We start from the raw sequence: 13,878 nt of genomic DNA, 5'->3' as shown, positions 1-13,878 counted from the left end.
CTCACCCAGAAGCATTTCATAGCTGTCAGCCACAGAGTAACCCTGATCTGCCATCTCTTAAAGTGCACACCGGTAAATTTATCCGGCCTTAGTGCATCGGCAAAACCAGCCATAGTAAAATTACAGCGCCTATAATAAGGTTTTTGGATTGTTGAGAATATAGGCATATAATGATTTAATATATTCCATAAATAAATCATGACATTACAGATGTATACTAGCATTAACACATCATTAGATCTACACATGTAAACTAAGCAGTAAAACATGAACAGATCAAATATACGCAACATGTCGAACACGTACCGAGGTGGCGGAAAGACCGGTTGCTCGGCAGGAACTACTCGCGGTTGCGAGCGTCGACGAAGGCGCGCAGCATGTGAGCGGAGAGGAAGGCAAGCCGTCGCGGACGAACAGGGAGCAGTCGCGCGAAGCGCTTCCCAAAAACCTTATTGCCGCCTTCTCCCGGTGCAGGACATCGAAGGCAGAGGTTCCGGAGACCTGCTCTCCCGATCGCCGGTGCACGCTGGCGAGCGGGATGGAGTAGTCTACGAGCGACGGCGCAGCATAGAGGAGGAGGCAAACCCTAGATTGATTTCGCGTGTGTTGCGAGAAGGCAGCGGCACGGTTTATATAGAGATAGGTCGCTTGATCAGGGCTCCCGCACGATCTCCACTCTGCGTAACCAAACCGGATAAGTCGCAAGTAACTTATCCGGACTCCACGCCGTTTTCACGCACCGGATTTTTCGGAATGTTTCCAAAACAAAACAAATCCGAATTTTCCTGCAGCAAAACAAAACTGTAAAAGGAGGCTGCATCTGCCCTGCAAGGCGAGCACTCGCGTGTTCCCCCTCTTCTCTCCACCACACTTGCTTGAAGTGGCTAGGAGGGCATCCTCCCTTTTAAGGAGGTCCCCCTTTTCTAGAATAAGCAAGGTGGTACTAAACTCCACATGCATGCCATCCCATGAGGTAGGCTTTTGTGATTTTCCAAAGAATTAATCTTCGAATGGACTTTAGCCCATCTATTAATTCTAACATTTTCATACAAAATTACATGCGTACAAATTTTTCATCAACACTCGTGAAATAGTTAAAATAAATCTTATCACTATGATCGGTGTCTCATTTTATTTAGTTTTATGCAGGAGTTGATGAGCAGATTCAACATTTAAGGACCGTCGACACTCCTCAACTGCCAATTGCGGCAAATTAGCTCATAGTTCACACATTTTACACCGGTGCAGAAAAGTCACTATAGCTAGGCTTGATCGGTATGGTTTTGGTACGTCTGTGCTGCATCTAAAGTATCGAAAACAAATTTTATGTGAGAGCGGCTGCAATGCTACGACTATGCAATCGCACCAATCATGCATATAGAGTGGCATGCTATATATTCCCACAAATGAACATTTCTGTTATAATTTTAGGTTTATTTAGTTATTGCCCGAAATAACTAAATAAAGACACAATTAATTGACAATTTCTATTTTTGCGATTGGATTAAAGTAGAAGTTGAAAATTGATAGTGTAACATTGTTGGAGGAGTACTTAATTAATCATAAGAAAATGCGTCGCTCTATTTTACATGCGCATGAGGTGAGTTCGTAACCTCACTTGCGGAACATATTTTAGAGAGCATATTCATATGGATGTAAATACAGTGTTCCGTGTATAGTGTTTATGTGTGTGTATGCGTAAAAAAAAGAGTATATTGCATTGGTAGTACACAAACTTGTTAGGTGTGTGTAACTTAGTACATAAACTTGTAAAATGCTTGTTTTAGTACACAAACTTGACTAGTTCGTGCGAACAAGGACCAAAATAGCCTGACAATGTTAATTTTACGAAGCTGATGTTGATTAGGATGTGACGTGCATACGTGTAGTAGGGTACATAAGACATGCAATATTTATAAATGTGGTCTCTACTTTATCCTTCATTGGAAGTGATGAATTTCATATATTTCTAACCCTTATATCATTGCTAGGTTTCTTTTTATATTTTTCTACGATCACTATATCCATTCTATTTTTATTTTTATTGAAGATGTGTATGTCTAATTACAAACCTTCTCGGATATATATTTACATAGCATCCTAATGAGCCCCTAAATTAATAAGATTATCCATGTTGTGTACGTTTTGCCTTCCTTCGCACGCACTAGACAAGTTCATGCACCAAAACGAGTATTTTATAAGTTTGTACAATATATTGTACCCATCTAACAAGTTCGTGTACCAGTGATGGAAAAGGAGTACGACGTACCGGTAGAACCATAGAAGTGGAACCTCCGAGAAGCCCTCCCTCTTTCTTAAAAAAGGAAATAAAGCCCTCGCTCTCTTTTGCCCCTCAACTTCCAGACTATTCCAGTCCACGACCGTCGGACCGAACCGAACCATCCAGAAGCAGCCGCCGCCCCAATTCTAAAGCATCTCCCCCCCACCCATCTCCGATCTCCACCCGCAGATCCGACGGAGACAAGCGCACCAAGCCCCCCCACCAAACCCTAATCCTCCTTCCCCCCCCCCCCTCCCATGGCGAAGTACGGAGAGGGCGACGCGCGGTGGATCGTGCAGGAGCGCGCCGACGGCACCAACGTCCACAACTGGCACTGGGCGGAGCGCGACTGCCTCGAGTGGTCCCGCTCCCGCCTCACCTCCCTCCTCGCCGGCCTCCCCGTCCTCTCCGGCGAGGGCGGCCTCGCCCTCCGCACCACCGCGCTCGACAAGCTCGACGGCGAGGCCTACGTCAACATCCGCAAGGGGAAGGTCATCCCGGGGTACGAGCTCTCCCTCACCCTCGCCTGGGAGGCCGAGGCCACCACCGAGTCCGGCGTCGTCAAGGTCTCCGGCGCCGCCGAGGTGCCCTACCTCGCCGACGAGAACGCCGACGAGGACCCGGAGCTCCGCGTCACCGTCCGCGGCGACGATGGCCCCGTCGCCCGCCGCGCCAAGGACGCCTTCCTCACCAAGGGCAAGCCTCTGGTCCTCGAGAAGATCCGGGAGTACGTCGCCGCCATGGCGAAGGGCGGCCCGGCTAAGGACGAGCTGGATTCCAAGAAGTCCCCCACCAAGGCCGCGGCGGTAGAGGCCGGTGGCGCGGCCACCGCGCCTGCCCCTGCGGCGGAGAAGAAGGAGGAGGCGCCGGCCGTGAAGGAGAAGAAGGCGAAGGCGAAGGACAAGGAAGGATTCAAGACGATCGAGATGACGGAGAAATTCTACTGCCGTGCGAAGGACATGTATGAGATCTTGATGGATGAGAACAGATGGAAGGGGTTCACGCAGAGCAATGCGAGGATAAGCAGAGAGGTCGGAGGGCAGTTCAGCCTCTTCGATGGGTCAATCAGCGGCGTCAATGAGGAGTTGCAGGAAGGGAAGCTGATCGTGCAGAAGTGGCGGTTCGGTAGCTGGCCAGACGGCGTGCACTCGACGGTAAGAGCCTACTGCACTTATGATCTATGTGATCACTTGATCTTGAGACTAAATCTATTTCATATTATTCCGCTATGTATAATTGTTAGAAGTGAAAACCATGACAAATGTTGAACGTTATCTACACAAAAGTTTGATTAACATTGAAAACTCAATAAAATTAGGCATAGAGGTAGGGGCTATTGGTCTGTTTGGTGAGGGAATGAATAATAGTAGTAATTTACCTCTCCTTGAGAGTGCCATCCCAAAAATTGTTATTATTAGGTAAGAGTAGTGAATTCCTTTGTTCTCTCGTAATTCCATTTGAACCCCTAAATATGAAACATCGCAGGTCAGAACTCAGAACTATCTTCTGTCAAAATTTCATTTTGCGTTTGTCTATGATAATACTTAATTCCTCCCTTGAGAGTCCTATCCCAAAATTATAATTCATAGGCAGTGGATTTGTTAGTTCTCTTCCTAATTCCATTTGAACTCTTACAATATGAAATTTTTAGGGGGTGAATTTGTTAGTTCTCTTCCTGATTCCATTTGAACTCTAAAATTTGAAACATCAGAGGTTGGAACTGACTTCGTCAAATTCCCTTTCTGACCATGTCATCCCTGATTTAGCATTTGGAGGTTGCTGTGATTTTGCAGCATTTCAGGCAGCGGGTTATATCTATGGAAGCATGTGATTGTAGTTCTAGGCTGGTACCAGTATTTTCATTTGGTAGCATGGAGCTATAAGACTGACCTTCACAGTTCTATCCCTTGTTCTAAAAACTGGTACAAGTGCAGAGTCTATTTAAGGAATTGCTTCCCACCTTGTTACCCAATTAGACTGCTAGCCATATCCATATGTTGTGTCTGATCAAGTGAATACGACTTTCTCCCTCCATTCCATGTTACAAGTCATTTTAGGTTTGTTCTTAATCAAACTACTTTAAGCTTGACCAAGTAATGTAACAACATTGTAACCCCAATCAGTTTCATTAAATGTTGAAAATGTAGCTATATTTTTCTGTAAGCTTATTCAGACTATAAGTTTGGCTTAGGATAAACCCAAAATGAGTTATAAAATGAAACGTAGGGAGTATTACTCTACTTGTTGTCGGACACAAGTTTTACCTGGATGCGGGTATTTTTGCCCATGTAATCCTTGGGCGAACTGAGATCTAGTTAGATTATAAATTCTAGCTAGGGGTGCCAATGGACAAATCCGTGCAAATTGACCTTGTGGGGGTGGCACGGTGGCAGCATGCACCACCTCTGCATTGGGAACACGGCAGTGGGGCGCTGTTTTCATGGTCGGTGACTCTGCACCGGGAACATGGCACTATGCCACCGTCTTCTTGGGTGGCTCCATTTTCACTTGCCACTTGTCGATGGACGGCGTTGGAGCTGGAGCTGCTCCTGTCGGTGGTGTCTGTGAATGCCGCCTCTCTCTGCGCCTCCCTCTCCTCCGCGCTCATAGCGGCGAGGTGTCCTTCAAGCTCTCACTGCATGACCTCTCCGTCTTGCCTAACTGCCTGAGCAAGGAGTAGATCCGTAGCAGCAACTCGCTGCTTTCACTGCACCAGCGGTGTTGCCCAAGGTGAAGGCAGGGCAGGAATCAAGGGGCAGCAGCTTGATGCTTCTTGCCATCTTGCTGCTTGTGCACGGATCCAAGATGAAGCAGTTGATCGCTGCTTAACATACCCAGTGTGGCTGCGGTGGCGCCTCCTGCAGCTGCCTGGATGCAGTGCGTGGAAGAGGAACCAATGGTCCTACCATGGTCAAGGAAATGGATTGGGTTCGTTCATTTAAAACCAAGGAAACTCCTGCCCAAAACCAATCCAACCCAAACCTTCTCACTTACATACCCAAACCAGTCCACTCCAATTATCAAACATTTGAACCCACCCAAAACAAATACATTCTTAGGGCCTGTTCTAAAGTGTGGTTTGAAATGGATGATTAGCTGCACACAAAACGAGAAACATGATTACATATGATTAATTGAGTATTAATTATTAAAAACTTGAAAAATGATTTTTTTTATTTTTAAAGCAACTTATATATTGAAAGTTTTCGTGCAAAACACACCGTTTAACAGGTTAAAAAGCGTGCTAACCAAAATTGAAGAAGCAAGTTGAAGCGTAGTTTAGGAGACGCTCTTAAATCTGACCCCTTCCACCCATCTCAGTCCAATTTATTATCACCCCTAGTTCTAGCTAGCAGAATGTCTTCACAGTACAATGAGTTTTTTGTGTTTTGCAAACAATCCCTTGACCAAATAAGATCCTGGCTTTTAATTTTGACATGTTTTTGGAGGCCCAAGTCATGTGCATATTTATTTCCTTGCTATAGTAACTCTGGTGATTAATCAGACCAGTGTCATTCCTGGCAGCCTAATGTGATTAGCTATGTGGTATTTGCATCTTGTTAATTTTCTGCTTCCAGTGAGTTTCTGTAGTAAGTTACTTGAGAGATAGATATACTCATCTAGCCATGTGAAGTCAACGTCTGTAATTTGTAGGTACTGCTTATATATAAATGTTGAATAAGGTCCTCAAAAATGCGAAAATCGAACTGTGCAGGTTAGGTTGGTATTTGATGAGCCTGAGTCGGGAGTTACAGTAATAAGCCTCAAACAAACTGATGTGCCAGAGGAAGACAGGTATTCTATCTCATCCTACGAACTTCCTGTTAATTAAACCATAATTTTGGCTCAGGCACCTAACTAAATATGTGTGGTCATCTCTTGACTTCAGATATGGAAATTCAACTGTGGTGGAGAACACGGAGCGAGGCTGGAGAGAACTCATCTTCCAGAGGATACGCGGAGTGTTTGGTTTTGGGATCTAAAGCAGTACTTTGACTCTTGAGCTGGATTTCTGCTTTTCAGGAAGTCGAGCGTTACCATGTCACAGTTATCCCTGTCTTTGCTGTCGCAGTTTATTCGATGTTAGACACAAACTTTACATATTACGGGGAAGTCGGAAAAACCATCTGTTATTCATCACGCTGGAATGCGTCTGCAATGTTTGCCAAGTGTTAATCTGCAACTGATGGTTGAGTAACCTTGTGTTGTGTTGGTTGATCGTTGATTGTTCTGCAATTTCCTGAACTTTTAAGTGTTGTCTTGCTGCGGTTGATGAGACCAAATTACGCAAAGTTTTCATCCGTGCAGCCGCACTGTGCTGCCCTAAAACTCGCACTTGCTTCAGGAAAATTTGTTTGCTTTTCTCGTTTAAGGCACTGTTTGTTTCGGCTTATAATTATTATTATCTAGATTATCAAACCAGATTATTATAAGTTGGATTATAATAAACTGACATAAAATAAGCCGTGAGTTGTTTGTTTGTCTGGATTATTGGGTTTGAAAGGCTAAAGTCTATAATGCCCTCAGCTATCTATTCGGTTGATGGCATAGGTGGGTAATTTTTCTCAAGTATGTAGGGGTAGTTGGTTTGTTTCAGCTTACTCCTGATAAGTAGATTATAATAATACTAAGCTGAATCAAACAGTGCCTAAGAAAAGCTTAGTATAATCATCTCAGCTTTCCCCGTAAAAAGGCAGTATGACTGTCGGTATGTCATGAAACACAGAATACATCCCGTTGATATTTTTTTCGGATATCATGAAACACAAGCTTATATCCCGTTGAAAAATCACTTCAGTGATGTGTAATCCAGTTGATTTTATCTTCATGCCACAATGATATGTATATCCCGCTGATTTTATCTTTGAAAAAAAAATCAAGTATAATGATATGTATATCGCGTTGATTTTTTATGTTGAAACACAAACTTATACTATATCCCGTTGGAAAAATCAAGTACAGTGATATGCATATATCCCGTTGATTCTATCTGTGGGCTGACTGGGCTTTGTGCCTTTGATGTCCTATTTGTGGCCACCTGGGCCTCCTTCCCAGAAAGCCCACAGACGGGGGAGACCTAGGGTTAGAGGCCACCCCTATATAAATCCCGGTCCATCCACACCTGGCTTCCCATCCGCCCCTCCAACTCCACCAGCCGCCGCCATGTTAAGCGAGGTGAGATCGATCGAGGTTGTTCTTCCCTGCGCCGCATGGTTTCCATCTCTTTGCTCTTTTGGGGCCTGTGATTTGAGATCAATTGTCCGTACCATCTGATACTCTTGATGTTTCACAATTGCCAAATTATTTATCTATGAGGCCCTCGATTTGGTGTTCTTTATCCCCTTCTTTTTGTCCTGATTTCGAACTGTTTCTCTCTGTTTTTTTTTTCTTTTTGGTTTGGTTTTGATTGCGCTAGCTAATAATAATGCTGTGATAGAGATGAGATTTCAGGCAACAAATTAGAGTCTCTGATGCGCTAAATCCCGTAGCGTCTTCAGCGCTGTACGTTGCCGAGAACGATCCCGGAATAAGTTATCATGCATCCGCCGTTTCATGTGCGGCGTGTGCATCCCGATGTCCTACACTTCCTCCGTTAAATCTTTATCTTTTTTTATGTTTTGTTGCTCGAGACAGTCGCAGTTCTTACGGTATCAAAAAAATTAAGCCGAATTCATCTAATAGCAGTTAAGGAAACGAAACATGCCGTCCACTGCGTTGGAGCATGATGAGTATGATTTTGTCGCCCCAGTCTTAGGATCCGAATTACGGATCTGTGCTGATTGACATGTTATCAAATCTGACTCCATGAGCAATGTTATCAAATCTTCGGTTTTGTTTTGATTTGCTTTCGTTTTGATTCTTTTTTGCTTGTTATTCTCTGCTATTTCGACTGAGGCCGTAGCACTGTTCTACCCAGAGTTGGACAAATATTTGCACAACTTAATACTGTAACCTAAAAATATATAAAAACTGATTATATCTACTGTTGTTCCAACATTGAAAAACTTCAGAGCTATTGTAGAAAGCTGCACAATCACAATAATGCTCTTACGACAAATCTGTGAAGTTTGGACTGCAGGAGATGTTTTGAACGACTTCAGAACGGTTATTATGTTGCTGAAACGTGCAAAATTGCTACAATTCTCTTATGATTGAGATGAAATAATAAATAATGTAATGCTCCTGTGATGAATCTAATAAGTTTAGAACGTTGATTTGAACTACAGGAGAAAGGAGAGAATGTTGAGCAACATCCCGAGCCTGACTATATATCTCATACGAATCCTATCAATTACTATATCTCACATGTATTCTGTAGAGACGATCTACGAGTCTGGCAATATCTTGCCGTTGTACATCTTGTCGAGCAGCTTCTTGGCGTCTGGTCGCCGGAGAAGCCCCTTGTTGTTTGGCAGTCCTGTTCCTAGACAAACTGGACACACCAATTTCCCTCGGCCTGCATTGGCATTAGATGATCAGAAGCGTGACATTGAAAAACAAAGCTCTGCTATGAAAGTGGGAATGGAAGTTCGATTGATAGATATATCATCGCAGAACATCAGTGAAAAGCTTTACCGTAGCAGTTTGGGCACTCTGTGAATAGATAGACATCTTTTGCTCTCTTTCGGTTGAGGGCCTTCCATTTTCCAGTGCCGCCGCACATGTCACCTATATCGAGCTGGAGTTGAATTATGGCTCCAAGATGTTTGAAAGATGCAGCACTATGCTGCATTACTACTAATATCTTCTGATTTACTATGAATGTTAGTAAATGACAAATCAAACCTAATCAGACATCGATAACTGGTCATAATTGAGTAAAAATCAGCTAGCCGGTTGTCCATTTTCAAATCACTTATATCCCATGAGTTCTTAAGACGGGTGAAAACCATGCACATTGTAACAAAGACATGGCAAGAAAAACGAGCCGAGCAAAATTCTTACATAATACAGCACCGCTACCGTTGCAATTCCGGCATACAGCAGGCTTGCTCATCATATCCGAGGCGAGTCCGTTTGGTGTAAGCATTGTTGGACCTGATGCACTGATTAATGTCACAGCACATAGGCAAGCAAGGCATTTTCGTCTGGAAGGAGTGGTTTTTTCTTCTTCCTGCTTGAGAAACGATGAATCAGAACACATGGAAGCAAAATGTACTAATGAAAGATTGTTTCCAAGTGTCACATACAACACAAAATTGCTACTCTAGTTATCATGCACCTACTAGCTCGAAGATTTCGTTTCAAGATTAGAAAACTATCAATATCTCACTAAAATGTCGTTTCTCACAACTAAAAGGCAAAGTAATGACCATCGCTAGTCCAACAGTGACATTATGATATAGGGCAGCCAAGTTTTAAGCCTTCTGAAAGTTTAACATTTGCACAACAAATATTTCAGTGCTTTTCTTTTTCTGTATAATTCATCAGCAATCATATATAGATTTCTACTCTTCCATCATATTTTTTCCCTGCAAGAAAAGCTAAGACAACCAGATTAGAAAGGATGTCACAACACTGTCTATTGCCTACCAACGAGCTAGTATCTACCACTCTCATCCAGCTAAAAAAGAGATCACACTCTCATCCAGCTAGTATCTACCACTACCAACGAGCTCAACATGATACCACAGTCACCATACCGCCAGAATCGAAGGTAAACAGCTGTATGAATGCACCGTGCTCACTAGTGCAAAAAGAATGAATACTGTATGCTCAATTGTGCAATGAGGAGAGTTGGATTCGGAAAGAGCAGGTAATATGACAACCTTGCCATTGGTCAAGGGCTTGCTTGTTGAACATGCCTCTGCGTCGTCGTGCCTCGAGCAACAGCTGATATGGGATCGCGCTGAAACATAGCCACACACCAAGCAGAAAGAGGGTAAATTAGCTCACTGGCCCAAATCCCAGGGAGACAGTTTCTCCAAGAAATCCATCACAAAATTGAGCTCGACTCTTTGTGAATCCGAACAAAGAGCACGGCACGAGGAAGGACGATGCTGAAGCTCGCGAACTTCCCTCATCACGAAAGGGGCATCGCTGGAACTAACTAATTATAAGCTCGGAGTTGGAGAAGAACGAACTCACCTTTGGCCGGGCGGTGGGCGGCGGCGGGACGGCGTATGGAGTAGAGCGGCGGGGAGAGGGAGAGGAGGAAGTGGCAGCCGACGCCCGCCATTGCCGCTCACCTCTCGACTCCTCGCGACTTGTGAGGACGAGAGCAGGGGGAGCGAGGCGACACCCGGCTCCGTGTGCTTTTGGGAGATTGGGGTTAGCCAGAAATATCTATCTGGCCATTTGCTGCGCATACTGGCCCACTGGAGTACGGATAAAACGGCCCACGAAATGTAGCAGAGAGGAAAGGGATAAGTCTATTGTCTCTCCCTTGATCAAATTGCGCCATCAACTGGTGCGGCTTGATAGTCTGATAGGCATTGAGATCCCATGCAGTTGCGGCCAAAATTGCTTGCTACAGTGAATTCGAACCTTTACTTGCTTTACCGTAAGTGCTACGGTACTTTGCTAGAGTATTCGATGCATCTGCGTCATTCGTTTCGAATTTAGTGGTGCTGGTATAACCATGTGACCGCTTAACTTGCAGTGACATGAGAAAAGCCTAGGGTTTTTCAACTAGCTTCACAAGGTAGTGGGCTAGACGTCATGAGTTCGAAGCCTCACATCTTCTAATTATTTGATATTAGATCATTCCCTAATATTTGTATCTTTTTTAACTTGCAGTCACACTAGCTGCGGCGCATGAACCGGATCCGTCTGGTAGCGATCCAAATTCAGGGCCGGCCCTAGGGGGGTCAGGCCGTGCGGCCGCCCGAGGCCCCCAAAATCTAGGGGCCCCCTATACACATATAGTATATATATACTACATATTATATAATTTTAATCCATGGGCACCACATATAGTATATATATATACTACGTACTGTATAATTTTAATCTATAGGCCATGTGCCTATATTAAGTTATACAGCTGAATAGCCCAATTCAGAAAATGAATTTTAGTCCATCGCCAGGCATGTTTCAGCGAAGCTGAATCGATATTCATCTGACTCCCGTCGCTTCGTCTCGATCACATCACGCCACTCGTGTCGTGCCGCCTCGATCACATTACGCCACTCGCTGCTCCTGCGCTCGCGGCGCCTTCTCGGTGTCTCGATAATGGAAATGGCAAGTGGACACGGCAAATCGTGGCTCGCAATAGCCACGCTCATGTTAATAAGGGCCTCCATATAAGTTTTTGCCCTGGGGCCCCAAAACCCCAGGACCGGCCCTGTCCAAATTGACCTGGCCCACATAAATCGGCCCGTTAAATGTAGAGATAGAACGACACCCAGGGCCTGCCAACGTTCGGGCTTTCTCGAACCTGACAGTGCGGCCCATATCGGTCGACACGCAATATTTTGGAATAAGTTCACTTTAGTCTATTTGTCGCCCAGTCTGATTTTCTTCCCTGAACCGCAAAACCAGGTACGACCCATCCTCCAACTTACAAAACCGTGCAAACAAAGTCCCTCGGCAGTATTGTCTCCGGTTTTGGCTGATGTGACGCCTATGTGGCACTCTATTGACTAGGTCTTTGTCCCACATGGCACTGACGTGGAGCTTACGTGGCAATTCAATAAAATAATAATAAAATACGTGGGACCCACGTCAGTTAAAAAAATAAATGGTGGGACCCACGTGGCCCCACATGTCACCCTCCCTACTCTCTTCTCTCTATCTATCATTTTCTTTTCTTTTTCATTCTTTTTCTTCTATTGCTTCTGTAGATGGCATCTGGCGGCCGGCGAGAGCGCCGCGCCGGTGGAGAGGGCGACCGACGCGAGCTTGTCAGGCCGGCCGACGGGAGAGGAGCAGCGGGTGGGAGGGAGAGGCGCTCCACCTCCGGCGCCGCATCCACCTCCAGGAGCACCGCACCAGTGTCACGCCCTGAAGTTTCCCTCCTTGCTTTAAAATTTGTTAAATAAATCGCCCGAAGAAATTGTTTAAATTAACCTAGAGATGAATCCCTAAATTAATAAATGCAAATAATAATCAGAATCGGCATGTGGAATTTTTCTTGGATTCTACATGTCAAAATATGCTAACAGGATTTTTAGTGGAATTTTCAGAGCTCAATAAATAATTTTAGCCAATTAAAAACATTAAACCGCAATAAATAATCCCTGGAAACAGCCGCCGAAACCGCTGCGCCGCCGCCGCTTTCCCCGCTCCTCCCGCGCCCACTCCGTGCCCCACGCCCCTCCCCACGTCGCCGCCCACGTCCCGCCGTTTCCCGCCCTCGCACGCACCAGACAAGGGGTGGGATTCGATTCGAATCCTCTCCCCACTCTCTCTCCCCACCTCCCCCACGTCGGCGAGAAATCCGGCCGCCTCCCGGCCTCGTCCGCCCCTCCCGAGCCCATATAAACTATCCCCGCATTCTCCTCCTCCTTTTTCCTTATTCCATCGACCGCTCCCGAGCTCTCCACCGCGCCCGCACCGTGCGCCCACTCGCCATCGCCATCTCCACCGTTCCGGCCGCCTCTAGCAGCCGCTAGGGCCGCCGCCGCACCACGCCGCCGTCGTCGTCGGGTTCGCGCAGCCGAGGTCCGCCTCGTCAACCCCTCGCCCATCGCAATCCATCGCCGGAGATCGCTGTCCACCTCGCGCCGGTGAGCACCACTACCGCCGCCTTCGGCCATGGTTTCCGCCCGCCGTGGACCACCCCTCTCCCTCTAATCCCTCCCATCTTGTTCCCTAGGAGGTCTCGGAGCTCGTCCGCCCATCGTCGCCGTTCCCCGGTCGCTCGCCGTCGTCTTCCCCCACTCCGGCCAACTCGCGGTGAGGCACTCCTCCCCTCTTTTCCCCTTCCTCTCCCTCCTAGCGTCGAGCCGGGCCGAGCCGCCGCTACAGTCGTGCGCCGTTGCCTTCGGCCGCCGCCGCAGCCTCCCGCGCCACCAGTTGCCGTCGCCGGCGACCGCATGCAGCCGCCGCTAGCGATGGCCGGCCGGCTGGCTTTGGAGCCGAGCCACGCCCGGCGGCCGCTTCTATCGCCACCGCCCAATCGGCTCGGGGCCGATCTGGGCCGTCGGTCCCGTGGACCGGCGGTGGACCGGCCCCTTGTGCCGCAGCCGAGTGGGGCCCGCATGTCGGCGCCCCCTGATGACGTCAGCCCTGGGATGCTTTATTGCGCAATAATTCATTAAGGCCTTTTCTTTAATAGTAAAAACACAGAGAATCTTCTAAAAATCGTATCTAATTCATCCGAGCTCCGATAAAGTCCATTCAAGTCTCAGTAAATTTATAAAAATGCGTAGAATCCATTAAAAATGGTTTTGTTTCCTGTTACAGTAGACTTATAGTGTGTTTTGCTTGTGTGCTTTGTTTGTCGCGTAGATTTCGGCCGTTTCGTCGATCTGCGGTTCCTCGAGGACGTTGCTGTGGTATCATCAGTGCGAGAGCAAGGCAAGTCATGCATTACGATTGATCATATTGTACCCAATTTACAAATGTCCCGCATTTCTATTAAATATTGCATTGTTTTACAATATCATGTGGGATGGGTCCTACTACTCAGCCATATCTTGTTTACCTTATGC

General features: G+C 46.3%; 2 protein-coding genes and 2 non-coding genes across 4 annotated transcripts; 3 read left to right on the top strand and 1 right to left on the bottom strand.

Moving 5' to 3' along the window:
- Nucleotides 1–2,462: 2,462 nt before the first annotated feature.
- On the top strand, nucleotides 2,463–6,496 carry LOC127782717 (uncharacterized). The gene is made up of 3 exons (XM_052309985.1): nucleotides 2,463–3,435; nucleotides 5,997–6,076; nucleotides 6,171–6,496. Exons 1-3 carry the CDS (start codon nucleotides 2,539–2,541, stop codon nucleotides 6,262–6,264), a joined length of 1,071 nt encoding a protein of 356 aa, XP_052165945.1. The 5' UTR covers nucleotides 2,463–2,538; the 3' UTR covers nucleotides 6,265–6,496.
- Nucleotides 6,497–7,518: 1,022 nt separating this feature from the next.
- On the top strand, nucleotides 7,519–7,601 carry LOC127783448 (small nucleolar RNA snoR117). The gene has a single exon (XR_008019348.1). It is a non-coding gene; the product is annotated as a small nucleolar RNA snoR117 (small nucleolar RNA).
- A 398-nt stretch (nucleotides 7,602–7,999) lies between these two features.
- LOC127783446 (small nucleolar RNA U31b) lies at nucleotides 8,000–8,085 on the top strand. The gene has a single exon (XR_008019346.1). It is a non-coding gene; the product is annotated as a small nucleolar RNA U31b (small nucleolar RNA).
- A 280-nt stretch (nucleotides 8,086–8,365) lies between these two features.
- On the bottom strand, nucleotides 8,366–10,535 carry LOC127781240 (protein PHOTOSYSTEM I ASSEMBLY 2, chloroplastic). The gene is made up of 5 exons (XM_052308171.1): nucleotides 10,370–10,535; nucleotides 10,051–10,130; nucleotides 9,227–9,395; nucleotides 8,858–8,950; nucleotides 8,366–8,738 (listed from the first exon to the last, which is right to left on the bottom strand). The coding sequence occupies exons 1-5, from the start codon at nucleotides 10,458–10,460 to the stop codon at nucleotides 8,608–8,610; spliced, it is 564 nt and encodes a 187-aa protein (XP_052164131.1). The 5' UTR covers nucleotides 10,461–10,535; the 3' UTR covers nucleotides 8,366–8,607.
- Nucleotides 10,536–13,878: the final 3,343 nt, after the last annotated feature.

Source organism: Oryza glaberrima, chromosome 8, assembly GCF_000147395.1.
Source record: "Oryza glaberrima chromosome 8, OglaRS2, whole genome shotgun sequence".
Taxonomy (NCBI): domain Eukaryota; kingdom Viridiplantae; phylum Streptophyta; class Magnoliopsida; order Poales; family Poaceae; genus Oryza; species Oryza glaberrima.
Note: the sequence above shows the minus strand (reverse complement) of the source record. Positions and strands in the feature narration are given on the sequence as shown.